Source organism: Tenrec ecaudatus, chromosome 14, assembly GCF_050624435.1.
Source record: "Tenrec ecaudatus isolate mTenEca1 chromosome 14, mTenEca1.hap1, whole genome shotgun sequence".
NCBI classification, from domain to species: Eukaryota; Metazoa; Chordata; class Mammalia; order Afrosoricida; family Tenrecidae; genus Tenrec; species Tenrec ecaudatus.
In genome coordinates, this window is record NC_134543.1 from 13,162,871 (window position 1) to 13,189,828 (window position 26,958).

Below are 26,958 nucleotides of genomic sequence, written 5' to 3' on the forward strand. Positions count from 1 at the left end.
CAGACACCCACAGGGGCGGTCCCCCTCTACTGACAGGGCGGATGTGAGTCGCTGTGAGCTGGCACCCACTCAGTGGGTCTGCTGCCTCTTCAGTTCTTCAGCACCCTCCTGCCCCCAGACGGCCTGCCTCTGAGCTCAGCACCGGGGTGGCTGACACCGTGAGAAGGTGGGCAGCCTGGGCCACCTGGAGGTGCTGCTCTCCCCCCTCCCTATTCACCCCACCACCCCCTTAGTGCTAATCAGAGCCTCCCCATTAAGTGCTGGGGCATATCAGCCGCTCACGCTATCTGGGCCTTCAGACTGAGTTGAAGATGCTTAAGTCCTAAAGATAGGGGGCTGGGGGGAGTTCATCTCCTCCTCCAGGTGAGGGCCTAGAATGGGCAGGTGCAGATGGAAGCCAGACCTTCGAAGGCACAGTGGGATTGAGACGCCCGTGGGAAGGCTTTGCCCACGTTCCACACCCAGTTCCAGGGGATCCAATGGACAGGGAAAGGTTAGAGAAGAACCAGTGGGGGAGGGGGAGGGCGAGAATGCTTGCCCGACTCCCAGGGTGACAGCTGACAGCCCTGCCCCTGAGGGCCCCGTGCAGACACCGGAGAGCTGGTGTGCGGCTGCTGCGCTGCACAGACCTCGGCGGCAATGCCACAACACGTACGGGGTCAAGAGAGCAGAACGCCTCCGCCCAGCCACCCCCTCTCCAGGTGGAGAAACGGAGGCCAGAGGAGAGGACTTGCCAGGGGCACCGGGCAGTGAGTGGCCCCTCTCCCTATCTGTTCCTTCTGGCCATTTCTCACCTCTGGCCCTTGCCTTTTAGTGTCCCCCCACACTGGGCAGCAGCCTTGTCTTCCCAGCTGCCCAGACACCTGTGTTGCAGCCTCAGCATTGATTACAAGCCTAGGCGGCTGCAGGAGAAGGCTCCCACCTCTCTGTCACCTGGGGACTGGTGGCAGGAAGTTGCTCAGGAGCAAGGAGGAGATTGGCAAAATTTACCAAGACTCACCGAGTCCCAACCCCTCCAGCTCTTGGAAGCTCCTGACTGGAGACCAGCGGGGCCCTTCTCCCTGCAAGATCCACCTAAGTCCCTGTGCTTGGAAACGGGTGAGCACCACTGACCAAAGAGAAGCAGGCGGGCCAGGCCCACCTGGAGGTGGTCGACGCCAGGGTCATCAGTAGGAGCCCTGCCTGGGTCAGGGGCTGCCCTGGCCTCTCGCTGGAGTCCCTGGGGGTTCATCCTCGGTGGGGGGGGGAGGAGAGAAGGCATGAGAGCCTGAGAACCCCACCCCACCTCTCAGACCCGGGGCCCAGGGAGAGCGCATGAGCTGAGAGCACCCTTTTCCCTGGGGCTTTGTTCCTTGACCTCCTACCAGGAAGGCTCCCTTCCCTCCTCCCCTTTCTCCTTCCCTCTGCTCACCTGCCTGCTATCCACAGAGCACCTGCTTCTCAAAATGCAGGTACTCTCGCATTCCAAGCCAATCAACCCAGAAGGCCTGGGAGGCAGGAAGGGCCTCAGGCTCTGAGCCCTGCTCTGTGTCCGGGATTGCTTGTCATATACTTTCAGCTGTCACTCGTCATGTGTCCCGGCCCGAGTGCTCTCGGATAATGAGCACACCCCCTTCTGGAGCCACCTGGGGGGTGACTGATGCGGCTGCAGACTGTCCTGGGGAAGGTGAGAGAAGGGGCCCTTTTTGTTTCCTTGGTGTGACATGGCGGTCTGGCAGTGCTAGACAGCACAGCACCGAGGTATTTAAGGGTGGGACGCCACCACAGTGTCTTATTAACTCACACCGAGGAGGCTTGGTGGTGTCGTGGGTGTACACACTGCCCTGCTATCCACAGAGTCAGCAGTTCAAATCCACCAGCTGCTCCTCCAGAGAAAGATGAGGCTGTCTGCTCCCATCGCGATTTAACAGCCTCAGCAGGTGTAGCCAGGTTAGCATTTAACACTTTACCTTCTGATTTATCTCCCTTTTGACTCATTTTAACACTGCTCTAGTTTTTAGTATGTTGCTTTCTTTTTGAGTGAGGTTTGTCTTGCTTTTGTTATTGTTGGTGGCTTGTTTGTTTGTTTGCATATGTTTTTCGGTGTAGGAAATCCAGGGTGGTGGGTCTCTAGACACAGTCATTGGACTGACTGCTCCTTGTGGGGATGGCAGGGAGGACAGGCAGCCAATCACGAGGAGCACAAGGAAGAAGAAAACGTTCTAAAGTGGATGTGGTGGTGACGGTACAACCCTCCTTGACCCGACGGAACTGCTGAATTGTATGGTCTGTGGATTCTGTCCTCAGGAGATTGTTTGGATTTTACCAGCCTCGGGAGCCCACGGGGGCAGTTCTGCCCTGTCCTAGGGCTGCTGTGAATCGGAACTGACTCGGTGGCAGTGACATCTGATCTATGTAGAACATAAACATCAATCTACAAGTCCATTGTTACTGAGTCGATTCTGACTCATAGCTGCCCTATTGGACAGAGCAGAATACACCCCACCCCCACCCCCATAGGTTTCCCAGGACTTCAATCTTTAGAGAAGAAGCTAGACATCTTTCTCCTGTGGGATGGCTGGGGGGTTCGAACTGCTCACCTCTCCGTTCACAGCTGAGTGCTTGAGGACTGTGCCCCCAGGGCTCCTTTTAAACATACTGACCGACATAAGATGAACCCCAAAACCTCCCCATAAAGCCAGTGCCCACCCACAGGGACGCCAATGGACCAAGCAGAGCTGCCCTGTCCCATTTCCCAAATGCCCCAAAGAGGCACACCTTCCGGCTGTGAAGAGGCTGGTGGGCTTGAACCGATGACCTTTTGGTTAGGAGCCAAGCACTTAACCACTGTGCCAGCAGGGCCCTTACACGCACACGCGCGCACGCGCACACACACACACACACACGATGAAGCAGATGTGGGGAAACGCTAACAGCTGTGACACTGAGGCAGTGGTGGGTACACAGGTGGCCATTGTATTTGCCCCTCTGCTTCTCTGTGTGTGTGAACTTCTGATACAGTCAATGCGAGTAAGGTGTGCATGAGAGAGGGATCGCTCGAGATGACTGAGGAACGTGGCCTTGGGCAGAAACACAGGGCACCAAGGCCCTGAGCCCAGTGGGAAACACGCCGGTGGTCCCACATAAGACATACTGCGGAGGCAGGTGCAGTGAGGCCGAGGAGGGGACTAGTTCCGGGCTGACACTCGGGAGCCTTGTGTAGGCGCCGGATGGAAAGGATTCCTCCCCTGAGGTGAGGCGAGGGAACCCGGGGGAGGAGCAGGAGGGAGAGGAAGGGTCATGGTGAGATGGGCAGCGATGCTCCCCGCTGGCAGAGAGGCTCCGTAGTAGCACGTGGCCCTGGGGCTGGAGGTCATGAGCATGTCAGAGCTGGAGGGATGCTTGGGGGCTATTGCTGCCTGAGGTGGGTAGGCAAGCTGCTGCCCGAGGTGAGTTTTTGTTCCTTCCCAAAAGGAGGAAAGAGAGAGGGCGTAGGGCAGAAGCCACAGAGGAGCAGGAAGGCACTTTGACTCATGGGGAAATGTTGCTTCCGGCCCTTCATGTAGCTCTTTGCCATCTGCTCAGCTAGGCCTCCACCGTCGCTGGGACGTGGACCTGCTTGGTCAGGCTCAGTCCCACGCTGCTCCCCGCTGAGGCGGGGCCAGCCCAGTGTGAATATCTCGAAGGTCCACAAAGCCACCACGCAGCGGAAAGGTCCCATTCAGCACACATTCCTGAGTGACAGAGCCAGCTTCCATACCAGGGAGAGGAGACAGGCCTGCCGGGCCCTGGGCAAGCTCTCTCTCTTCCCCCGGGCCCCGTTTCTTCCTCTGAATTGTCGGCAACGGTGCCCGTCCCACTGGGCTCTGGGGTGCTTGGATGTCATCCCTTGCCTGGACCAGAAGGACTTGGATGGTGTCAACTCCCAGTGTACCTTAGTTTCCTTCTTCCTGTCTGGTTAAGACCCCATTGTCTTGCTAGATGTCAGTCCATCTCCGCGCCCCCAGCCCCCACCAACTCAAACAGCTGTGCCTTTCAGTACAGAACCTTGCACTCTCCCACCCCGCACAGGGAGCTCGGAGCTGGCCTTGCCAGTGACATGGTGCCACTGGCCTTCCAAAGGAGGCAGCAACTGCTGGCCACCCCCGCAGGGAGGCGGTTGGGCTGTGACCTGGGCCACTCTGGAATCAAGAGCTGCGCAGTCCCCTCCCCACAGAGGCACAGGTCCACGCTCGCCCTCAGCACTGGGGCAGCAGGGCCCAGACAGATGCTCCAGACTGGACCCAGAGCCGGGCACACACACCCCACCCTGTAATGTTCTTCCAGAACAAGCTAGAGACAGGTCTGTTTTTTTTCCCCCTCTTCCTGAGGACAACAGGCGTTTCTGCAGGCCTTTCTAAGCAAGGCAGGTTAATCGAGTTCTAATTGGCTCTCTAATTCAAACTCCCACAAGCTGTTAAATTCTTTCCCTGCTGCCTGGCACCTTATCCAGAGGTGAATTTTTTTTCTTCTGTCTTTGGAATGATTAAAGAGAGCTGGCTACCATCCCATCCTTCTGCCGACAGCCAGCCCCTACCGCCGCCCACACACCCAACAGCAAGGGTGGCGGGGGACACGGCCCAGTTTCTAAGAAGACTGGCTTCAGGGAAATCAGTGGTACTGAATGTTCCGCTGGAGGTGGAGTGGAGAAGCAAAGCCCCCTCCCCTTCCCCGGGTGTTGAGGGTGGTGTCCTGAAAGCATTTCACCGATGCCTTAAAGCCCAATGTCTTCCAGTCTATTCCGACTCATGGTGACCTCACAGGACAGAGAAGAATTGCCCACGGGCTTTCCCAGGCATCCGTCTGTCTGTCTGTCTGTTTGGAAGCCCACTGCTGCCTCTCCCTCCCACGCAGCATGACCTTTCAGTTAGAGGCCCTTGCTTAACCCCTGTGCCACCAGCCCCTCCCCCTAATTATGCTCTAACCTAATTATGCCCTAACCCATGCCTACTACCACCAAGGCCATGCTGACTCCCAGCGACGCTGTAGGACAGGGTAGAACTGCCCCTGTGGGTTTCCAAGGCTGTAACTAGAAAGCCTCATCTTTCTCCCACGGAACCTCTGGTAGTTTTGAACTGCTGACTTTGCAGTCAGCAGGCCAACTCGCCTCCCCCAATCAAGTTTTGAATAACAGAGGAAGCATATTCTTTCCCAGTCCTCAGCCCAGAAGAACGTAGCCCTCATGTGTGGACCACCTCAGCCAGCCAGGTCACAGTGTGCTCAGAACAAGGGGATCCACATGTTGGACCACACCCGAGGCCCCCCCATCCCTCGCGGTGATCCCTCCTCTGCTGTGGAACAGCACCTCTCTCTGGGCTCCCACCAGGCAGCGGAGGGTGCAGGGCATCGCTTTGGCAGCTAGAAATGGGCCCTGGTGGGAAGTATTCACACCAGTGAAAGCAGCAAGCCACATAACTCTGGTTGTTGGTTGGGGTGTTTTATCTCTCTTCCTGCGAGCTGTCCTTTCAGCACACGGCCAGCTGAAGGTCCAGATGGTCTGAAAGAGGAGGAGGGGAAGGGGGGCAAGGAGGTGAGTGCCGAGTGGAGGGAACACGTCACGTTTCCTGACTGGACTTCCAGGTGGAGGGTGCGCCCGGCAGACATCTGGAGCTCAGCTCAGCCCCCTCGTTGGTCTTCAGAAAGCCCCAGTGGAGGGGGAGGGGAACAGGGCAAGACAAGGAATGGCCCAGGCAGGTGGCAGGGAGGGCGGTGTGGTTGGGAGAGTGCCCACAACGGCCTGTATTTGAGGGTGGGGACTTGTATGACTGTGGGCATGCTACATGCTATATGTCGCCTCTATCATGTGGCCATGGAGGGTGGGGGAGGGGAGCGTACCATCCTCAGTGGCTGGCCACGGCTCATTCCATGCGCCTGCCCTCCTCCTAAGGCAAACTGGCGAGCCGGGCATGAAGTGAAGGGGCCGACCCAGGCAGACACTGGGTGCCCCTCCCATTGTTCCAGAATAGTAAAGGGTGTCAGCCAGCAGGGAAGAGCCCCAGGGGGCCCCAGGGAGGCTGAGCAGACAGACCCCTCTGAGCTTCCCTTTCCCCTGGTCTCCCTGGTCTAAAACTTGTGTTTAAGCCCCCCCCCCACACCCACCCCCCGATGCACTCTGAGCTGCCTGCGCAGCTTCAGAGGAGGCTGGCAGCGGCCTCCCTGCTTGTGCCCTGTTGCCATGTTCCCCAGCAAGAGGACTCTGCTCAGGTCCCATAGGGCCGCTCTGCCCTCCGATCAGGCTGGGGAGCCCGGAGGAAATGGCTGATGCTCAAGCCCCCCACTCAGGCATCTAAGCGCCAAACAGGAGCTCCGTGGTGGCAAAGGAGAGAGATCCCTCACTGATCTCAGCCCTTACTGATGGCAGCTGCCCCAGCAAGCGAGCACCCGGGCCAAGGTCTGGGTTCCCTAGACATATGAAGATCCGCCCCCCCCCCCCACCCACTGTCCTTCTTCCCCTCCGGAATCCTGAACCTGAGCCCTCTCAATGGAGCGCCTCAAAAGTTTCCGTCATGTGAGGGCGACGTGCCCACCGGAATCTTCTCTTTCGAGGCCTAGTTTTTGGAGGGACTGGGAGGTCCGAGATATTTCCAAGTCTTTTCAATCCCCACCCTCCCTCATCAGGAAGTGCCTTATCCTTCTAGTTTGTTCCTGCTTAAGAATGGAAACGCGGTTCCTGCCAGCAGCCTCCAGCAGGGATGGGAAAGGCTGACTGGCCAGAATGGGCACCTCTGGGCTCGCAGGGAGTGAGTCATCTGCGCCTGTGCACAAGGGCCTGGGCAGCACTCTTGGGGGTCCGCTGTCTGGAGAACAGGGAACGTGCTGACTTCGTGTCATCCTGGCTCCTGCTCCGGTCGTTGGCTTTCTTCGCCCACATCCACACTTGCATCTCAAGGTGGCCTCTGGGACAGTGGAGCGGGGGCTGGCCAGCTAACCTGGCTCAAGAGTCACCCACCCACACCCACAGAATCCTCTGTACCTCCTGACCCGGGCTCCAGGCAGTACCACCTGAATGTAGCCCGGGCTAAATTGGACCAGAGCTTGGCCAGGTGGACACTGGACTAGGTGGGACCGTATGATGTCGAGGCGCTAGGCAGGGACATCCCCCCTTGTCATTTCCTGAGTGCCAGCCAACAGCATACCAGCCTTGTGCCAAGGCCGTGGGGCTGCCTTTCAGGTGACAGTGTTTGTTGAGTGCCCACACAGAGACCCTGCCCACAGGACCGCATCGCCTAGCAGGTGGTGACCCTTCTCTGCACTGCTGGCCACTTTGAGCTATGTGGCATTTCCTGTCAATGTCGAGCGCTGGTGATGTAGCCCAGTAAGCATTCTGCACAGCTTACTGTTAACTGCAAGGTCAGAGGCTCAAACCCACCAGGTGTTCCTCATGAGAACAATGAGGCTGTCTGGTCCTACATAGATAGTCAGCCTCGGAGACCCTGCATAGGGATGCTGTGAGTCTCTGACTGGCTGGCAGGGGGGTTGGTTCCATTTGGCTCTGTTTGATTCAGTTAAGCACTCCGGAAGGTCATTCTTTGTGGCTGCTCTGCACTGGGCCAGAAGTGCTCCCTGGCTCTAAAGCACACATGCAGTGACTGCTGCGGGTGGGCAACTGTGCCGCCCCACTCCACGCAGAACCCCAGGCAGAGTGGCCACCTCTCTCTGCAAGGTCCTGCCACTGGCAGCTGTTTTGCTTCTGGTGGGGGGGGTGTCTCCCCTCCTCCCCGTCTAGTGGCCACAGATCCCCACCCCCAAAGGTCGTCCCCGCTTGCCCTGCCCACTGATGTGGACACTGAACTCCACAGACAGGAGGAGCATCTGCCGAGTGGGTTTCTGCTAGTCCTCCGGGAAGGCACGTCCTGGGCTCAGGCCGGTGCTCCAGGAAGCATTTGTGGGACTGAGGCTTTACCAGACACTCTAGAGCAGGAGCCAGGCAGAGTGGGCAAGGGTGTGGAGCCCAAGGCAGGGAGTGTTCTCCCCCAGCAGGACTGCCTCAGCCTTGCTCTCCTGCCCCAGCAGAGAGCCAGGGCTCCTCAGTGAATTCCTGGGGGAAGAGGTTCACGCTCTGGTGACAGAGGGGCAGCTCCATGTGCAGCTTAGACATGTTGACATCTGTTAACACAGGTGAGCATCAGGAGTGGGGGAGGGGGCTTCTGAGGACCCCCCTCCCTCTCTTGGGCCCTGAGCACCCCCTCCCCCCAGGAAGCTCCTTTGCAAAGCGTCACAGATGTCACAGAAATTATGCTTTACCCACCAGAGCCTTCAAGACTGCCCCCTCCCAGCACCCTCTCCCTCTGTGTGGCCTCCTGGCCTCAGCTGAGCTTGGGGAGCAGGAGGCTGAGGGCACAGGGCTGGCCAAGCTCACACAGAGCGCCCCACACACACACACCCCACCAACATCCCGACTGGACGCACAGCCAAGGCAGGGCTCCATCTTCCCCAACACGTCCCGGGCGCGGCCTCCCGAGGCCGCCTGCTGAACTCTGGCCTCTCGGGTCTGATTAGCGCAAACTTTCCACTGCCGGGGCGAACTTGGGACCGTGGGGAGCCCCAGCCCCGCCCGACTGCCTGTTGTCGGGGAAGGTTGATAAAAATAAATAAATAAGTCAACCAGGGAGATGTATAAATAAGCCAACAGGCGTCTCTTGCCCATCGCAGATGGAAAAGTACCAGCCAGGGCAGCCAGGTTAGCTGCATGGGAAGCACTGGCGGCCACGTGGCAGGCCCTGGAAGGCTTGCTCTCTAAGAGCCCGTATAGCCCATAGCCACGTTCAAGCTGAGCTCCGCCCCCCCCCCCATCTCAGTGGCATGGGAGAGGAGCTGGGGGATCTCGTGGCCCTTTGATAGCAAGCAGGTGGTGGCCCCGAGGTCAGCCTGTGCCAGGCGAGGTGCGCCTGTGCCAGGCGCGCAGAGGGACCCACGTCCTGGGGTCCCTGTTCCCCTGCCCGGCCTGCTCTCTCAGGACTGTCAGCATCCTGGGAGCTGTCAGCACGCCGGGGTGACTATGAATGTGATTGAACTCGCAGAGCTTGGGGTGAGGACAGCTGGTGGGGCAGAGAAAGCAGATGCTGGCTGCAGCCGCGTGCTGGCGTCAGAGTGCGGGCATGCATACGTAAATGTCTTAGGCAGTCTCTTGCTGATGTCAGTGGCGGCTCAGCCAAAGGCACCAACGTTGAGGCGAAGTCCTCCTTCGACATTCAAGTCACTTTCCTCTCCCGTTTCCTGAGTCACGCCATCACCGTGCTGTGATTCGTCTCCAAGGGACTGTGGGTCTAGACAGCCTCTCCCAGACTGTGGCTGGGGTGCGGGTGGGGGTCTAGAAACCCTGCCGGTGGGAGAACTCAGACCCCCTCCTTGTCTGATGAGTTACCGGCATAACCTGCTCTTCCAGCCCATATGGCAATGTGATGGAGGGTGGGGGCAAGGTTTGCAGCCACCATCCGAAGGTCCTGGGGAGGGAGGGCTGCCTGCCAGCTAGGTAATCCAGTGGTGGCCTGGAGCCCGGCAGGCACCCTGTGGTGCTGGATCAGGGCATCAGCTTGGGTGGGCTATCACATGTCCAGAACATTCTCCCCAAGGGGCTTTCTCCCAGGTCAGCGGGGGAGGGCTCCAAGCTCAGCACCTAGAGGCTGGCTAGCCCTCAGGGAGCCCCTTGATGCGCTGCTCAGTCCCAACACCCGGGTCCTCTCTGGAGGAGCCAGGCTTGGAGATGACCCTACCGCCCCCACTGCAGAAGGAACCAGGGGCTACCCTCAGGCTGCCCTCGTCCAGAAACAAGGGGCTCAGCCCCCGGATGTGGCAGCTTAGGGGCTCATGCCTGCCCCAGACTGTCCCATGCAATAAGTCACACAGAGCAGCCTGCCTAGCAGTGGGCACACAGGCCAGACGGCAGTCCCCTGAACAGCGTTGGAGGCAAAGGCATGGAGGCCCTGGACCAGCTGCTCAGAGACTGAGCTCCATTGTTCAGCCTCATTTGCTTAAACACTGGGTGGTGGTGGTTGTTTTTACAGCCATCCCCAGGTGCTTTTGGAGTGCTTGCAAAAAGAAAAGAACTAGAAACAGCTTTGGTTCCTGAAGTTACACTGGTAGATTCTGATTCAGGATGTCTAGGATGGAAAAGCAAAGTCTGAGCAAGGGGTTGTGCCGGAACGAGCCCTGTCCAGTCGTGAAGGGCTATCAGGCAGAAAGCAGAGGGGGCTGGTCCACACGACCCCAGAGGACCCAGCTGTGTTAGTCTGGGTACTTTGAAGAAACAAATCCACAGAAACTCATGTATAGGAGAGAGTTTTACATAAAGGTTAAGTGCACATCAAGAAAACATCCCAACCCAGTGCTGCCCCTGCCCACAAGTCCAACATTAACCCATATGTCCGACACCAATCCACAAAGTCCTCCTCCATCTCACAAAACACACACAGTGACGCCGACTGCAGGAGGAAAGCTGAATCAGTGAACGTGTAAGCATCTCAGCACTGGCAGGGGTCTCCACACAGCTTCTCCAGCACCCAGGGCTGCATCGGGGTAGGTCCATGTGGCTTCTCCTCTGGGATGTCTTGCAGGAAGGGAGCCTTGTCAGTTGAAGCAGGGAACTGGTTAAGGCAGCAGCACCCTGGTCGGACCATCACAAAACAAGAGACCCGAGATCTCTAAAGGAGAAGCTCACGGAGCCATTTGTCCCTCCGCCCTTCAATTAACCCCACATGTGGTTATCGGCCAGGTTGGCACAATAAGCTAACTACCTCACCAGCGAACACATTCAAGAGTGAGGATTTAGGTAAGGCTTGCCCTGGTCGAGACGCTATGAGCCGGAATCGACTTGTTAGCAGTGAGTCCTTGAGTTTGTTGAGCCCTGATCCGGTAGTGGTGACACACTGGGCTGCTAACCGCGAGATCAGCAGTTCAAAACCACCGGCCACTCCTGTCATAGAGTTAGAATCGTGTAGAAACCCACAGGGGCAGTTGGCCCGTCCTATGGGACCGCTGTGGATCAGAGTCCGCCCCATGGCAGAGAGTGTTTTGTTGTGTTCTTTTTAGGCAGGGTTCCTTGTGCTTGAGAGGCAGCTCAGGCTGCTCATGAATGGCTCTGGCCACCCAGGGGAGTGGTGAGCCCCCCAGACCCATCTCTGGAGGCTTGCAAGCAGGGGTGGGAGGGGCCTGCAGCAGGGACCCTGGCATCGCAGAGCACACCCCCAGCCCTGCTTCCAACCCCGAGGGAGGCTACTCTCAACGCTGGGTGGCTGCTGGCTTTAGGAAACCCGAGTTTTTTTCTTCAATGTTTCTGTTTTGTTGAGTTTCGTTTCCTTCTGAATTGAGCTCAGTGCTGGAGAGCCTGGTCCCCAGAAAGCACAAACTTCAAATAAAACCTCCGACCTGGAAAAACTAGCCCAGGAGGGCCCAGCCGCCCACAGCCAGCAGATCCTGAGTGAGCAGAGCCAGTAGCCTCTCCAGACTCTCTCTCTCTCTCTCTCTCTCTCTCTCTCTCTCTCTCTCTCTCTCTCTCTCTCTCTCTCTCTCTCTCTCTCTCTCTCTCTCTGTGTGTGTGTGTTAGTTAGTTAGTTAGTTAGTTATCATTCCCCTTCCAGAATACCAGACTCAGCACTGACTTGTACCACACATAGACAAGGGGAACCTCCAAAGGGGGCTTGTGCTCATCAGACTAAGTCTCTATGTCTCTATCACATACACACACATATCTTTCACCTGCCCCAGGCGTGCCCAGCTTCCAGCCCCTCTACCCAAGACTGGCTCCAGTCCTAGGCTTGTTCCTAGGGTCCTGCATCCCAACATCTGGCCTAGGACTGCTGCCTGCCAGTTGGAACAGCATGGGGGACAGTTACCCCGTGGTCCAGTAGGAGCAGGAAGTTGAGGGCGCCCAGAGGCCAGGTACCCCCAGGTAGGGTTCTAGGCAGATACCCAGCCCTGACTTAGGGGAACAAAGGCAATCTATCTGCAGGAAGCAGGGGAAGAATCTTTTCCCAAGACGCCTGGCCTGCTGAGAGGAAGTCGGCACAGTGCCCCCCCAACCCCACTACCACCACCCCAATCCTCCTCCAGGAAGTTCTGGCCTCGCCCTTGACTGCCCCTGGTGAGAGGGCTCTGTGCCAGTGTGTGGGCCTCTCCCCAAGGCTGCAGGCCAAGCAGGTGGGATTGTGACCCCAGAGGGCGCAGAGGTACAGCGTCACCAGGATGCCCCCTGGACCGGCATCAGATGCTGATAGCTGGCCCTCTGTGTCTGGCCATTTGGAGGCCTGGCCTGGTGAGGGGGGCCCTCCAGGGCCAGTGCAGCAGGCCAGGGCGGGTGAGCAAGCAGCCCAGTGTAGACCCGGCCTGGCTCCCGGGTGGCTGGAATCCAGGTAGAGAGGACAGTGCCCAGCCCCCACCAACGCCTGCGCTCTCAATTCCTTTTCAAGGCATTGTTGGAAACTAGGGCGGGGCCCAGCGGCCCCCTCAGCTGCGCCCACAAAATGCCTGTGCTCAGAACTGACAGTGCCTGTGATGCTTGCCAGGGAAAAGGCCGCTGGGCTCGGAGGCAGCAAAGCCTGGCTTTGTCCTCCCTGAGCCTGAGCAAGTGGTGAGCGAGTATCTCCCAAGGACAGCCTTCCAGAACCTTCTTTTCCTGTGTTCTCCTCCCAGCGACAGGCACTGGCCTGCAGGCTATTTCTACTTTACTGAAGGGAGACGGTTTTGTAAAACACCACCACTACACCCTGCTCCCCTCTCTGTCAGGTTCCCAGGATGGGGCCCATGGTGCCCAGGATGGGGCCCATGGTGTCCGGGGGAATGGGCACCCAGGGTGCCGCGTAGGTCACAGCAAATGCAGTCTCAGGCCAACCCCTGTAGCTGCCGTGGGCTCCCTGCTGCCCCTCAGGCCAGGGACCCGGACCCAGAATCCAGGGAGCCCCCAGGCTTCCAGAGAGATCTCTCTGTGCCATGCACACAGCCCCTGGCAGGCCCTGCAGGAAACAGCTGGCCTGGGGGAGCGTTTGGGCGCTGCCCTCGGAGTCTGCAGCCTGGGACACGTGCCGGGACTGCACACATGCTCTCAGACCCGGCGCTCTGGGGGCGGGGGAGGGGTCATGGCCTTGAGCAAGGCCCATCTCTCTGTCACTTCCTCCCCACCTTGAGAAGGGCACTAAACCCTAGATGATGTACAGGTGTCTCTGAATTCTCCTAGGGGACTGGGGAGTTTTTCCGGGAGCAGGGTGGATCTGGGGTGAGTGAGCAGATAGTTGGAGGGGAGTGGTGGTGAGCCTTCCCCCCGGAGGAGACACAGAGAGCGCTCAGTCTGGTCATTACTCTGTGTCCCCCATCACCTCCACCCACCCCCAACCAACTCCCCAACTCCCTCAGCGAAGAGGGGAGTCCCACCTAGCCAGCGAGGTCTCATCTTACTTGGAAGGTGCACCCCCTGTAAGCTAGTGGGGGCTGGGCTCAGTCAGGGTGTTCTAAAGGGCATCTGCCTGTGCTGCCCCTAACTGGTCCCTGCTCTGTGTTGGGGTGCAGCCTCCATGGTGCTGGCAGGGCTAGAGGTTGATCACCAGAATGAACGCAGTGTGGCTGCCGCAGGGCACAAGTGCATAAAGCGGGGATGGGTGGGGGGTGCTGCGTCTGCCCTCCAGACTCATTTGTCAGGTGCACCTCCATCAGCACTATCTGCACACCCCAGTCCTGGGTGGGAAGGCTCAGGAGTGGGCTGAAGGGGCTAAGTGGCTCCCGGCCCACCCAGAATCCCCAGCACACCCGTGTCTCTAGAGAACTCTGGGCATGGCCAATGGCCCAGCTCTGCCCCTGCCCACACAGAGCAGCCTGAAGGAGCTGGGTGCAGGCAGCCACCGGCAGCTGGGCCTGCAGAGCCCTGGGGAGCTGTCCATCTGCATCCCTGCTGCCAGACGCCTGGGGGTAAGCACCACCAGCCAGCCCCTGGTCCACCCCAGCCAGAGTCCCCAGCTGGTTTGAGCAACAGCTTGGCTTTGGGGAGATGCCCTGGCAGACGGTAGCTCCCTGCACCTGCACCGCCCGCAGAGGGACAGGCAGAGATCCTCCTCGCTGTGTGCACTGGGAGCAGAGCAGCCTGAGGTGGGTGTCCTAAAATCTCCCAGAGGGGCTTTTGCCCTGTAGGCTTCCTGTGACAAGGAGCCAGCTCCATCTGCCAGCAGGGTTCCCAGCACTGCCTCCAGGAGCCATGGCCACACAGCCCACCCAGGGCACCTGCCCGGGCACCCTCCACTCAGCGCTTTGTCCTTGGCCCGCAATTATCACCGAGGGTAAACATGACCGAGGAAGATGTTAATTGTCTTCAAATCAGCCAAGTCCATTTTGTCTCATTTGAAATAACAGGTTTAATTTAACCCCCACCCCCTTTTTCTTTCTTTTTTTTCCCTCTTCCAATTTGGTGCATCACCAAGAACCTATTTGTGCAAAACACCTGATTATAATAATTACAAGCTTGGGAGCCGACTGCATCTGTGTCTGAAGGGGGTTAATGCACCACTTGGAGGGGACTGCATTTGTCTGAAGGGCCTCTGAGAAGACTCCTTTCTGAAGGGACCTCGTAGGCCCCCTCCATGGTGACTCCCTGCTGAGGGGGCCTGGCACCCCGAGGTGACCCCCCTCCTCTGAGGCTGGTGAGCTGACCCTCCCCGGGCCCCCAGCAGGAAGGAGCTGAGATCTGAGCAGTCACTCGGCAGGGTTTGGTTTGTGGGGAGAAAGAAACGCATCTGTCATGGCCACCTCTGTTCCTGCCACGCTCAGGGCTGGTTGAGAGTCGTGTTGTGCCTCTGGTATGAGGAGGGGGTGCCCAACCAGGCCCTTGCTGGCCAAGAGGGGATCGGGGTGGGTGGAGGTGGGGGCAGCTTGGCCTGTGCCCTGCAGGATTGCACAGGCTGACAGTCTGCAGCACCAAGGAAAAAGCTAGAAAGTAGAGAGGGTCCAGCTGGCGGGGAGAGTGGGTTTCAGGCAGCCTCAGGAACTTGGGACAGGAGAGAAAGCAGGACAATAGGGGCTCAAGAGATGCCCGGGTTCTACTGGCCAGCGCCTAGCCTGCCTGCCCCACCTCCCTGCAAGGCTGGCCCCTTGCAGTAGCCCAGGCCCACCAGAGCCTCTTCTCCCTGACCCCCTGGTGCGGCCACTGTCTGCATGTTCTTGTCAGTGGACAGAGGCCCATTTGTCATTCCCTTGCCAAGCTGGAGCTGGCAGCCCCTGGCAAGCCTGCCCTGTCTCCCTGCTCAGCTCCGGCTTTAGGAATTAATTCCACTAACCAGGCAGCTCTGGAAGCTTCAAGGTCATCTGGAAATGGCAGTCTGTTCCAACCCTGGGAAATAAGTCCCGGTATATGGGCTGGACATTTCCAAGCCCACGAGAATCCTAGGAACAACGGAGAGCCCTGCAGGTCGCTGGCTACCAGCAGCAGGGTGATGGTCAGTCAAGCTCATGGGGCTGGTTCTCGGCAGGGGCCTGGGGCTGATGGACTTGTCCCCTGCCATGTCCCCTGGTACATGTGCTTTCTGAATGAAACCCCAGCCAACGGGCTGGTGGGCTGGGCCCCACCCCAGCAGCGTGGAGGCAGGCCTGGCTGTCTGAGCCGTGGCTTCCGTTTCTCTGCTGGCCCAAGGTGCTGGTCCACCTGGACCTCCACATCTCACTTGTTGGCCACCAGGGTTCCCCATGGTGCACTGCCTGCAGCCTCACAGCCTGCTGTGGGCCACCCAGGGGGCGTGAGACCTCACGGCCTGGGAGGAAAGGTGCAGGCTTGGGCCAGACAGGAGCTGCTCCCTGCAGGGAGCCCATCTCAATTGCCAACATGGGGAGGAACGCTCAAGACAGCAAGCAGTCCGTGGATGGAGAAACACAGGGAAGGCAGGGGTGGCAGGCGCCCACCCATTGGCTTCCACAGATGTGACTGGGTGACAGCCTGAGCCCACTGGGTGCCGGGGGAAGGGGTCACAGAGCTTCCTCTAGCTCAGTGGTTCTCAATCTTCCTCCTGCCGTGACCCTTTAATACAGTTCCTCATGTGGTGGTGACCCCCCCCCCAACCATAAAATGATTTTCGTTGCTACTTCATCACTGTCATTTTGCCACTGTTATGAATCGGGCGACCCTGTGAACGGGTCATTCGACCCCCAAAGCGGTCACAACCCACAGGTTGAGAACTGTGAGTGTACCTGGCCCCTAGGTCGGCTCCACCCTCACTGACCCACAAAATCCCAGGCAAGCACTTGGCCCTCTGAACACGCCTCTGAAGCGACGGTCAAGTGCACGTGCCCGGCATGGTGCATGACGTGGGGCAGGGCGCCGGCATGGTCAGTTCCACCGGAGCAGAGCCTGCTGTTAACTGCCATCAAGGTGGCACAGGGCACCCTTACATACAACAGAGGGAAGGTCTCCAGGGCCCGCTGGGTCATCCTGCGGGTGGACAAGCGTCCCATCGCCAGTTGTGCTGAAGCCATTGCGGGGGGTGTGTGCTGCCGAGCCATCTCCTTAGGGGACTTCCTCGCCTTTGTTGGCCCTCTGCGTCACCAAGCCTTAGGGTCCTCCCCAGCGAAGGGTTCCTCCTATTGATTGACCGAAACAGGCCCGTCAGAGCTTCTTCTGTTGTCGCCCCTAAGGCTTCACTGGCCAGCCTTGGGACGATTTCCAGGCCTTTCTGCCTCGTCTGCCTGTGTCTGGAAGCCCTCAGGCCTAGTGGCCCAGCTGGTATCTGAAATAGCAGTAGCACTGTTCCCTGTATCGTAGCAACACACCAGCTGCTGCAGCACAAGAGACTCACAAACTGGTGGCGGAGCAAAGCTGCCTGGGACCTAAGTTCTCCTCCCCACCTGGATCAAGGACTCCCACACTGTCAGACCAGGTGGCCTGTCCTTCATTGTCCACTTAGCAGGCACCTGCAGCGTCGGCCTCCCTGCCTCATGGAGCCCGCTGGAAATGCCTTCTGTCCCACATCTTCCGACGCCGAGGTCACACTTGGAAGGAACAGGCTCTTCCTGGAAGCCAGCCGATCCTTTCACGCCATTGCCCACGGGCCCTTCCCACCCTCGTTTCTCAGTTGGCTGCCTCGGGAATGTTCCCAGGCCATTGCAGGGTGACGGCCTCCCGTAGAAGCCAGGGGACAGAGATCTATGGTATGTGACTTGGGAGAGTGGCCGCCACTCTGCTCTGGCTGACCTTAGAGGCTGATGGGTGAGGTGAGGTGGTCAAGCCAACAGATTTTTCTCTAAAGGGAGCCCAGGGCAGGAAGAGCACCCCGAGGAGGTGGGTTGGGTCTCTTAACCACCTGGACCCCATTCCTAAAGGCTGTCAGCCAGCACATAAGGGTTAGAGAGGGGGCTGGCCTGAACCCTGCAGTAGTTAACTATGTGCCTGTGGGCAAGAGGGGCAGCCTTCGGGAGCCTCTGTTTACCTATCTGCAAAATGGGGCCACAAGCAACCCCCACATGGGGCCACTTCTCCACCAACCGTGGCTGCTGGCTGCTTCTCGGCAGCAGGCAGCCCCAGTTGGACAGGCATGCTCCCCGGAGCCCCTAGGTCTTAAATGAGGTAACCAGCATAAGCACGGAGCCCTGGACCTGGCAGGGCAGGAACACTCTGGAAGTGCTTGCTGTTGTTGGCATGGTTATCCGTCCCGTCAGGAAGTCCCAGGCCCTGGCTGACCGTTTGCCCTCTCTGGGCACAGGGCTACCTCGCCCCTCGTGGAGGAGAGGGCACCATGACCTTTAGGCGGGTAGCTACGAGCAGCAAGCCCTGTGCAGACTGGCAGTGGCTGCGGTTGCCCACAGCACGGGGTGACCTCCAAGCCTGACCTGCCCCGGAAGGGCGCGGGAACTCACAGCGGAGTGAATGTGAGCGGAGCCCGTGTGGCAAGGCAGGTGAGATCCTCGTCCCCTCTCACGCTGCAGCCCCAGGAGGGTGAGCACACTTCCGGCCCAGCCACTTCCCCTCTCCGTTCTCCCAGTCAGGGTACCTCTCCCTCTGCTCCCCAACCAGAATTGCTACTCTGCCGAGGGCCGGAGCTCTTCTTAGCAGGCTCCCCCATGGGACCACAAGTCCCGGCAGCCCCGGCTAGCTTGGTGGGTGCTGGTGACACTGGGAAGGCAGGCCGCTATTCAGGAAGCCACCTTTAGGCTTGATTACACACACACACACACACGCGCGCACACACACACACTTAAGCAGGGGTCAGGGCCTGGCCACTAGCCGCGGCTCCCCTGGTGTGGTTGGCGGCTTGACGCCCTTACAACCCGACTCCCAAAGGGAAAGAGCAAAGCTGATTTTAAACGCCGTTTGGAGTCACAGAGGGCAAACTGGTCAGGAAACCGGAGAGACTGTCATCCCACTGGTGAAACCATGATTTGGAGTCGCAGAAACTGAAACAGTGTGGCACTGCTACAAAGTTGGGGGCTGTGGCTCACTGAACGATCACCAGAAGCCCCAAAATAGACCGCCTGTGCATCCCTCACTCCGCGACCAAGGCGGCCCCTTCCCAGAGGGGGAGCGAGAAGGCTGAGCTCATTTGTGTCTATCAAAGTAGAAGAAATGCCTTTGGCTTCCGATCATCAGCCAAGGTAAAGGAGTTGGCTACTTAAAATATATATATATATATATATTTAAAGAAGACCACATCACAATAAATAGAATCGAACGTTTGTCAGCTCTTTGAAAGGGTAACTTTCCAAGCTTTGAAGTAATTTCAAAAACCACCAAAGACCAAGGAATTCAGTTTTTCAAATGAAAAACTTTTGTTCAGAGAAAAACACGCTCAGAAGCGAAAGAACCAAGCTAGACAAGTATCCCCATCTTTTGTGTGTTCATTTCAGGAGGAGCATCGAGGCTGATAAGCTGCTCAGTGTAAATCCGCTGCCGTTCAGGAGGGAGGAAGGCTGGTTGCAGTGGTGGCAGTGATGGTGGTGATGGTGGTAGCGGTGGCGATGGTGGTGGCGGTGGCGATGGTGGTGGCGGTGGCATTGGTGATGGTGGTGGTGGTGGTAGTGATGATGGTGGTCATGGCGGCGACGAGGTGCGTCCGGTTCATGCCAACTCACGGTGACCCGACCCACGACAGGATGACACACTGGCCTCTCCTGTGCTCTCCCCACAGTCCTTGCTCTGTTTGGGCCCCTTGTGGCGGCCACTCTGTCCATCCATGTTGTTCAGAGTCTGCCTCTTTTCCTTGACCCTCTGTTTGACCCAGCACGAAGTCCTTCTCTAGGCACTGGTCCCTCCTAAGAACATGTTCAGAGTATGCAAGAAGAAGTCTTCACCATCCTGTCTTCGAAGGACGATTCTGGCTTTCCTTCTTCCAAGACACGCGTGGCCCGTCTTCTGGGAGTTGTTGCCGATACTGTAATTCCTATGCTTTGATTCTGGAGTCTTTCTCAATCGTTGTCCGGAGGATCGTTGTGAGAGGATTGACAAGGCTATGGCTGGGGTGGGGTGTCCCGAGTCCTCGGACAGCTTGGTTCCTTCATACTTTAGAGAGGTCTTTGGCAGCGGATGCTCCCAGTGAGCTACACTGTTTGCTTTCTTGACTGCTGCTTCCATGGGTGTCGATGGTGGACCCAAGGAAGATAAGCTACTCAGCTCCGATCATTGCTCCGCTGGTCACAGCTGCCTCCTGGCCTGAGAGTGATGACGTCCGTTTTCTGTACGTTGGGGTGTAGGCTACGTGGAAGGCGGCGTCTTTGGTCTCCACTCGTCAAGTGCTTGCGGTCCTCTTCGCGTTCAGCACGGTCGTGTCGTCTACACCCCACATCTGATTCACCAGCCTGCTCATGCTGGTGCCACGCTCTTCGTGTCACCCAGCGTCCCGGACGGTTTGTTCGGCATATCCATTGACTAAGCAGGGTGAGAGGATATGGCCTGGACACACACCTTCCCTGATGTCAAACGCACAGCATGCCCTTGTTCCATTCAAACCATTGCCTCTAGGAGTGTATACACAAGAGTACAACCAAATGTTGTAGAATTCCCATTCAGCACCGGGTTCGCCCCAATTTATTATATGGTCCATATACTTGAATGCCTTCACATAGTCAGCCGAACACGGGTAGACATCATTCTGGTGTTCTCTGCCTTCCGCCAAGACCCAGCGGGCATCGGCAATGAGATCCTTGCTCCACCCCCTCTTCGGACGCAGGCTTGAATTTGTAGCAGCTCTCTGTCAAAGTACTGCTGCCCCCAACTTTGGGCTTGTTCTTGACTAAAATTTTGCTTACGTGTGACACGAATGATATTGTTCAATAATTCCTTTATCCTGTCGGCTCGCCTTTCTTTGGAATGGGCCCAACTATGGATCTTTTCCAGGTCGTTGGCCAGGTAGCCGTCTTCCAAATTTCCTGGCATAGATGAGCAAGCACTTCCCGCATCCGTAGCTGTTTTTTGCAACATCTGGATGCGTTACGTCAATCCCTAGAGCCGTATTTTCCACCGGTGCCTGTAGTGGGCCTTGGACTACTTCTTTCAAGACCAGCAGTTTGGGATCATACGCTACCTCCCGAAAGGGTTGGACAAACATCAACCCATTCTTTTTTAACATAGTTAATTAAAATGATCCACCACACACCGGTCACTTGTGTTACAATCATGCTGGAAACTGTACCAGCAGTATCTGAAGTACCTCCCCGGGTCCGAGCTGGCGGACAGGCTTCAGCTGAGCTTCCAGACGAAGCCAAACCATGAGGAAAGAAGAGGCCAACTCGTTTGTTTTGTGTTTCTCTGTATGTGAAATCCAGCAGAGGTTCCGTCTATAGAGACAAATGGTTGGTTAATGGCTCCTTGGGGGCACAGGGGGTGTGTGGGGATGGGGAGCTAATGATGATGAGTTCAAGAATGAAGAAACGTTCTAGCGCTGATTGCGGTGGTGATTGTACCCCTCTTCTTGATGTGATTGGACTGTAGAAATGTATGATATGGGAATCACATGCCAATACGGCTGTCGGACAACGGACAGATAGAAAGCATCTCTCTGTTGTAGCGATATTAGTGTCATACGGACATTTCTTTACATTAAGAAAATAAAAGGATGGCTGGGAATGACCAAGGACAGATAGCCTGCGGGTGGCCTTTCTGATTGGTTGGTTCCTGGTTGGTACGTAATAGGATGAACCAGGTGGAAGTGCCATTTTTACGTTCCCAAATGACTGAGAGCCCGCCGCTTCATCTAGTGCAGGTGGGTGTCTTGACGATTAACCCGGAGTTACAGGAAGTATTTCAAAACTGAAAATATGCCAGCACCTGGGAGCTACCTTCCTGCCTCCAAGGAACTTGCTGGAAAGAATGTTGAGAAGTCCGGCACTCTAAGGGTCTCTGACTGTGTCTCTGTCTGTCTGTCCACTGCCTGCAGGCGCTGATCCTTCACCAGCTGGGCCGATACAGCCTGGCAGAGAAGATCCTACGGGACGCGGTCCAGGTGAACTCAACAGCCCACGAAGTCTGGAACGGGCTGGGCGAGGTCCTCCAGGCGCAGGGTAACGACACAGCGGCCACAGAGTGTTTCCTGACGGCCCTGGAGCTGGAGGCCAGCAGCCCGGCCGTGCCCTTCACCATCATCCCCCGGGTGCTCTGAGCCCAGCTAGGGGTGCCAGGGACGTCCAACTGCCCCCAGGGGGTGACTTTCAGGGGGGGCGGGCACTGAGGCCAGAGCCAAAGGTTCCGATCGATCGCCCACAAGGATCTAACCACCCAGCAACCCCACCCCCAGGCAATCACCACTCGCTCCACGTGCAAATCTGTGCGTAGAATTTCAGCCCCGTGGTAGTTCCGAGCCGACTGGCGTGATTCAGACCGGATTAGGTGCCATATTTTGTCAGCCGACATCTGAGCTTTCGGTAAAATGATCATGGAATTAATCAGCAACTGTAGAAGACTGTGTTCAAAGTTAAAATGCAGCGGCAGAACAGATTATTTTTATCAAGAGCTGTAAAGAGAACTTCTCCCCATCGCGGCTGCCCCGCCCCCTGGCCCAGAAACCAATGTGAATCTTCGTCTCCCACCTCAGTCAGTACCGGTCCGAACCAGGACACCAGCTGACAATATCTTGGTTTTGTTGTCAACAATTGTACCCTGTGATGACTCCCCGCCCTCACTTAGAACAAAGTCCAAGAATATTTATATTTTGCCAATATATGCCTGTTACCAGAGAAGGAAATATGAGTTATTTAAGTTTAACTTTTTTATGTGAATCCAGAGTTTATTTATCGAAGGAAATATGTACAAAGAAGCTTCAAATGGAATATTTACCGACATTCCTTATACATGACAGACACTTGGCTAAATGGGAAGATGATGTTAATAATAAAATGATTTTTAAATGGACCCCTGGCTTGTGTCGTTTGGGAAGATCCACGGTGCTGAGCATCTGGGTGGGGTGGGGGGGTAGGGGTTGCTGTCTGTGTCACGGTTCTGGGACACTAGGCCAGCCCAGCAGAGTGGGGAGAGCGAGTCTCTTACCAGTCCGATCCCAGCACTAGGGGCAATCAAGCCATGGGCTTGGCCTGATTCCCATGCTCCCCACCCAGCGAGCCCACAAGCTTCTCTCTGCTCGAGGTTAATGAGCACGGTGGACATGAGTGTCCTGGATCCCCGGCACTCAGGCCTCACATTTGCAGTGACAGCCCCTGGTGCAGTTTGGGGTTCGCGTTTCCGCCCTGGTAACGATCACAGTTTCGGAAATCGCTGAGTCAGAATTGGCTGCAGCAGCGCAGTAGCTATTGGCTTCCTCCCCAGCATGTTCGGATTGAGGCCCCGCGCCTCTGGCCTGGCCAATCAGCATGCAGCATTCCTGCCGGCAAAGGAGGGGGTGGGGCAAGAAGGACCATGTGACCTGAGCTAGACCAATTGGGTGGGAGCTGCCGAGGGAAGCTCGGCACCATTTGGCCCCCAGGAAGGCAGGTGCAGTGTTGGGGGCCAGGTGTGAACAGAGAGGACAGCAAGACTAAGCCCTAGGGAGAAACTGAGGGCCCCCAGAAGCCCCAAGACTGCCCTGGGGAACAAATGTGAGGTTTCTTGCTTAACCGCTGTGCCACCAGGGCTCCTTGATCAGAATTCTGGCTGGAAAGCTTGGAGACCACAGAGGGCAATGGTACCTAGTCCCTACAGGGTCGCTGGGAATCAGAATCCACTTGGGAGTACCGTGGGAGTGTGTATGTGGGTGTGCATGAATGCTGGTCACCCTAAAGTCTGGAGGTGCCCACGCACTCTAGGAGGGACGGCAGCAGGAGCCTGGTGTGGCTGAGAAGGGAAGCACTCGCCTGTTCAGCACCAGCCCTCCAAGGCTGTATTTTGGGGTCGGATGTCTCTAAGTCACGGACTCAGCAAGGCAAGACCTTGCCAGGAAAGGGCAGGGCCCTCTCAGTGGCTGGCAGTGGAGGCAGCTTCCTCAGCCAGAGGTCAGGACCCAGCCCTGCCATCCTGAAGGAGTGGGAACTGGAAAGGTAAGGGGCAGATGCCCAGTGACATTAGTCCAGCCAGGGCACCAGCCACAGCTTCCAGGCTCAACTCAACGCCAGACCTGACCTTGAGAAGCTCTTACGGTGGTCCTGCATGGCTCTTCGCGATCATTCTGTTTGTCCCCCAGCCCTGGGAGTGCCAGCCCCTCCCAGCTCTCCTTTCCCATGCCCTCAGCAGCGCTCACCCACCTGGCGCCCCCACCGTGGACACATGACCTCAGCTTGGCCAGTCACAGTCCTGTAACCCCCCACCTTCAGTGATTCGGCGAAGTTCGAATGCGTGCAGCCCTGGGACTTGGTTAAGGGAATACTAGAAAGAAACATATGGGCTATGGAGTGCCCCACGGGGATGCCAGTCTGGGCCTGGGTGCCATCTGCCTGAGAATGATGCCAACTCCGGGGAAAGGGCAGCGAGGAGAAGAGTGAGAGACTCCTGAGTCACCCTTTGAGCCCTGGAACCTGGGACGTTTCCATCACCTGAACTGATGAACTTGGAGCAAGGAACACAGTGGGTTCATTGGTTCATAGCGGAAGGAGGCCTCGCCCCCATGAGTGCAGAGAAGTCATGAGGGCCCCAAGGGGAACCCTTCCTACGCAATTGGGTCTGGTCATGAGGACCCCTTTCCTAAGCAATTGGGTCTTCTTCTGACACCACCACCCTCACTCAGCCTTTCCACACCTTGCATCATTTCTCCTCAAAGCCACAGCGCACCTCTCCCCACCTCGATTCCAGCCGGGCCATCTCTTGCTGGATGAAGGCAGTGTCCTCTTGGCTTCCGTCCTTGCCTCCCTCGGTCCACTCTGCACAGCTCAGGAAGTGGCTGGTGGCCATCCACACCTACTCAGGGCAACTCCAGGTGGGTCCGAGTGCAGCTGTCGTTCACCAGGTTGTCAGTCAGGAGCTGGATGTTTTGGAAGCAATCACCTGTCCCCCCAGCCTGTCTTCTGCAGTGCCTCAGGCTGGCCTCAGAATCCCAACCTTTCGGTTTGTAGCTGGGTGCGTTTGTACCGCACAGAGACTCCATCACAAATGCAGTGCCTTAGACAACACAACGTTCTTGCTCTTGGCCAGCGTGGGAGGTCCCGGATCTAGAAGTCAGGTACTGGCAGAGCTGTAGTTCCCGGGGGCCCAGCAGAGAGTCTTTAATTGCCTTGTCTGTCCTCATTCCTTGGGCCACAGCCGCACATCACACCTTTGCTCCTTCTGACCGGCTCTCCTTCCTCTTGAGAACCCACGGATTGCACTGAGCCCACCCGGTTACCTGGAGTTATCTCCCCATCACAGGATCCTTAACTGAATCATACTGCGAAACTCTAACCCTTTTGTTCTGGTGCCAGCTGCACCTACACCTCTTCCTCTCCTGAGCCTTCCTGAACTGAACCTGAACCAGTTAAAGGGCATGGTGGGTGATGAGACTGCCAGGTTGACCCAAGACCACAGTCAACAGCCAGAAGTTTGGGACACCCTCAACTTGTGACCTGCTGACCCCACATTCAAGAGTACCCCCCTCCTCAGGGTAACATCCATAAGCTCCAGGATCCCTAAGGTCCCCCACTTCTGACCTTCTGGCTCCCACCACCCCCTCAGATTCAACACATCACTAGGATGACTCATGGGATACACAGAGAACTCTACATCTGTTTATAACAAAAAGGATATGAAGAGAGCCATAGCGCCATAGGGCAAGGTCTGAGTGTCCATGTCTCAGAGGGACGTCCGCCCTTCCCTTGTACATCAGTGTCTTTCACCAACCGGGGAGGCCAGGGAGCCTCTGTCATTGGGGCCTCATCACGTCACTCAACGTAGCCAAGCTCCTCCTCTGAGGTGGTCAATATTACCAGTTGATATCGCCCAGGGGTCTTTCAGGCCTAGGCCACCCCCACCCAAGAGTCTCCTTATTAGCACAGCCTAATCGGTTAGGCGCCCTCAGCAAAGATGCTTTGATCACTGGAGCAAGTCCAAGGACTTCCAATGGAAGTCTTCTTAAGACCCTGAGACAAAGGCCACATTCTCTGAACAGCCTACAAGCCACCCCAAGACATTTGATGGTGTTATTTTTATTGTTAGGTGACATCGAGTCTAACCCATGGCGAGCCTCTACACAGCAGAGCAAAGGAAACACTGCCCCGTCCGGGGCCATCCTCACCTCTGTTCCTAGGCTCCCACCCGTTGTGAGAGCCACTGTGTCGGGCCACCTCGTGGAGGACCTTCCTCTTCTTCCCCACCCCTCTACCAAGCATGATGTCTTCCTCCAGGGACTGGTCTCTTCAGACAACATGTCCAAAGTATGAAAGCCAGAGTGTTGCCATCCTTGCCTCTAATAAGCATCCTGGTCATACATCTGCCAAGGCAGATAGGCTTGTGTTTTTGGCACTCCATGACACTTTCCATATTCTTCACCAACACATCGATTCAAACCCATTGATTTTTCTTCCCTCTTCCTTATTCAGTGTCCAACTTTCACACTGTGTTAGTCCAGGGAGACTAGAGAAGCAAATTCATAGGCACTCGTGTATAAGAAAGAGATTTATATACAAGAGCAATTGAATATTGGGAAAATATGCCAGCCTCGTCCAGATCAAGTTCATAAGTCCGATATTAGCCCATATGTCTGATACCAATCTATACAATCCTCTTTAGACTCACAAAACACTGCAATGACACCGAATGCAGGAAAATCACAGGTCAGTGGGTGGGAAGTCTTGTGGATCCAGAGACGGTAGGGGCATCTCAGCGCTGGCAGGGGCCTCCACATGACTGCTTCAGCTCCAGGATTTTAGCATAGCTCCTTGGGTCTTGTCAGCAAGCTTGTCTCCTCAGGGAGTGAGCTGTGTCCCACCTCCAGTGAGCTATGTATCTCCTTAGCGCCTCCAGATGAGGTCATTAAGCTGTGATCTGATTGACAGGCTACACTCCACTACTTCGCTCTTAAGTCTCACATTGACAACAGCTTATGTAACTACCACACACACACGCATCTGAGGTATTTGAAAATATGGCTTGGACCAGGTGCGCCTTAGTACTCAAAATAGCATCCTTGCTTTCCAGCACTTTAAAGAGGCCTTGTGCAGCAGATTGTCCCCGAAGCACCTTGTCTTTTTATCTCTTGACACTTACATCTATGCACATTGATTGTGGATTCAAGCCCGACGGAGTCCTTGCCAACTTCTCTCTCGTCTCCATTTACCATGATCTTATCTGCTTCACCTGGTGTGGCAAGCCTTGATCTTCCCCAGTAAGTGTGCCGAGTCCTCCTCATTTCAGCAAACAAGGTTGTGTCACTTGTACATCCCAGGTTAGTGACAATCCCGACACCACATTCTCTGATGGTTTGCACAGCAGACACTTTGAAGAAGTATGATGACAGGATACAACCCCGAAGCACGCACACCTCTCCTGATGTAAAACCATGCACCGTGCCTTGTTCTGGTTGCATCACTGCCTCTTGATCTAGGTGCAGGTTCCACAGGACCACTATGCTCTAGAATTCCCACTCTTCTCAAGCA

The 26,958-nt window shown here is 56.7% G+C and overlaps 1 protein-coding gene across 2 annotated transcripts in view; it reads left to right on the plus strand.

Annotated features, from left to right (window-relative positions):
• Positions 1–22,318, plus strand: part of TTC7B (tetratricopeptide repeat domain 7B) — a 253,479-nt gene extending 231,161 nt beyond the window's left edge. For both annotated transcript variants that reach the window (XM_075530524.1, XM_075530525.1), the window contains one exon: positions 21,348–22,318. In XM_075530524.1, coding sequence (XP_075386639.1) covers positions 21,348–21,569 — 222 coding nt within the window. In that variant the 3' untranslated portion in view covers positions 21,570–22,318. The remainder of the gene's footprint in view (positions 1–21,347) is intronic.
• The last annotated feature ends 4,640 nt before the right edge of the window (positions 22,319–26,958 follow it).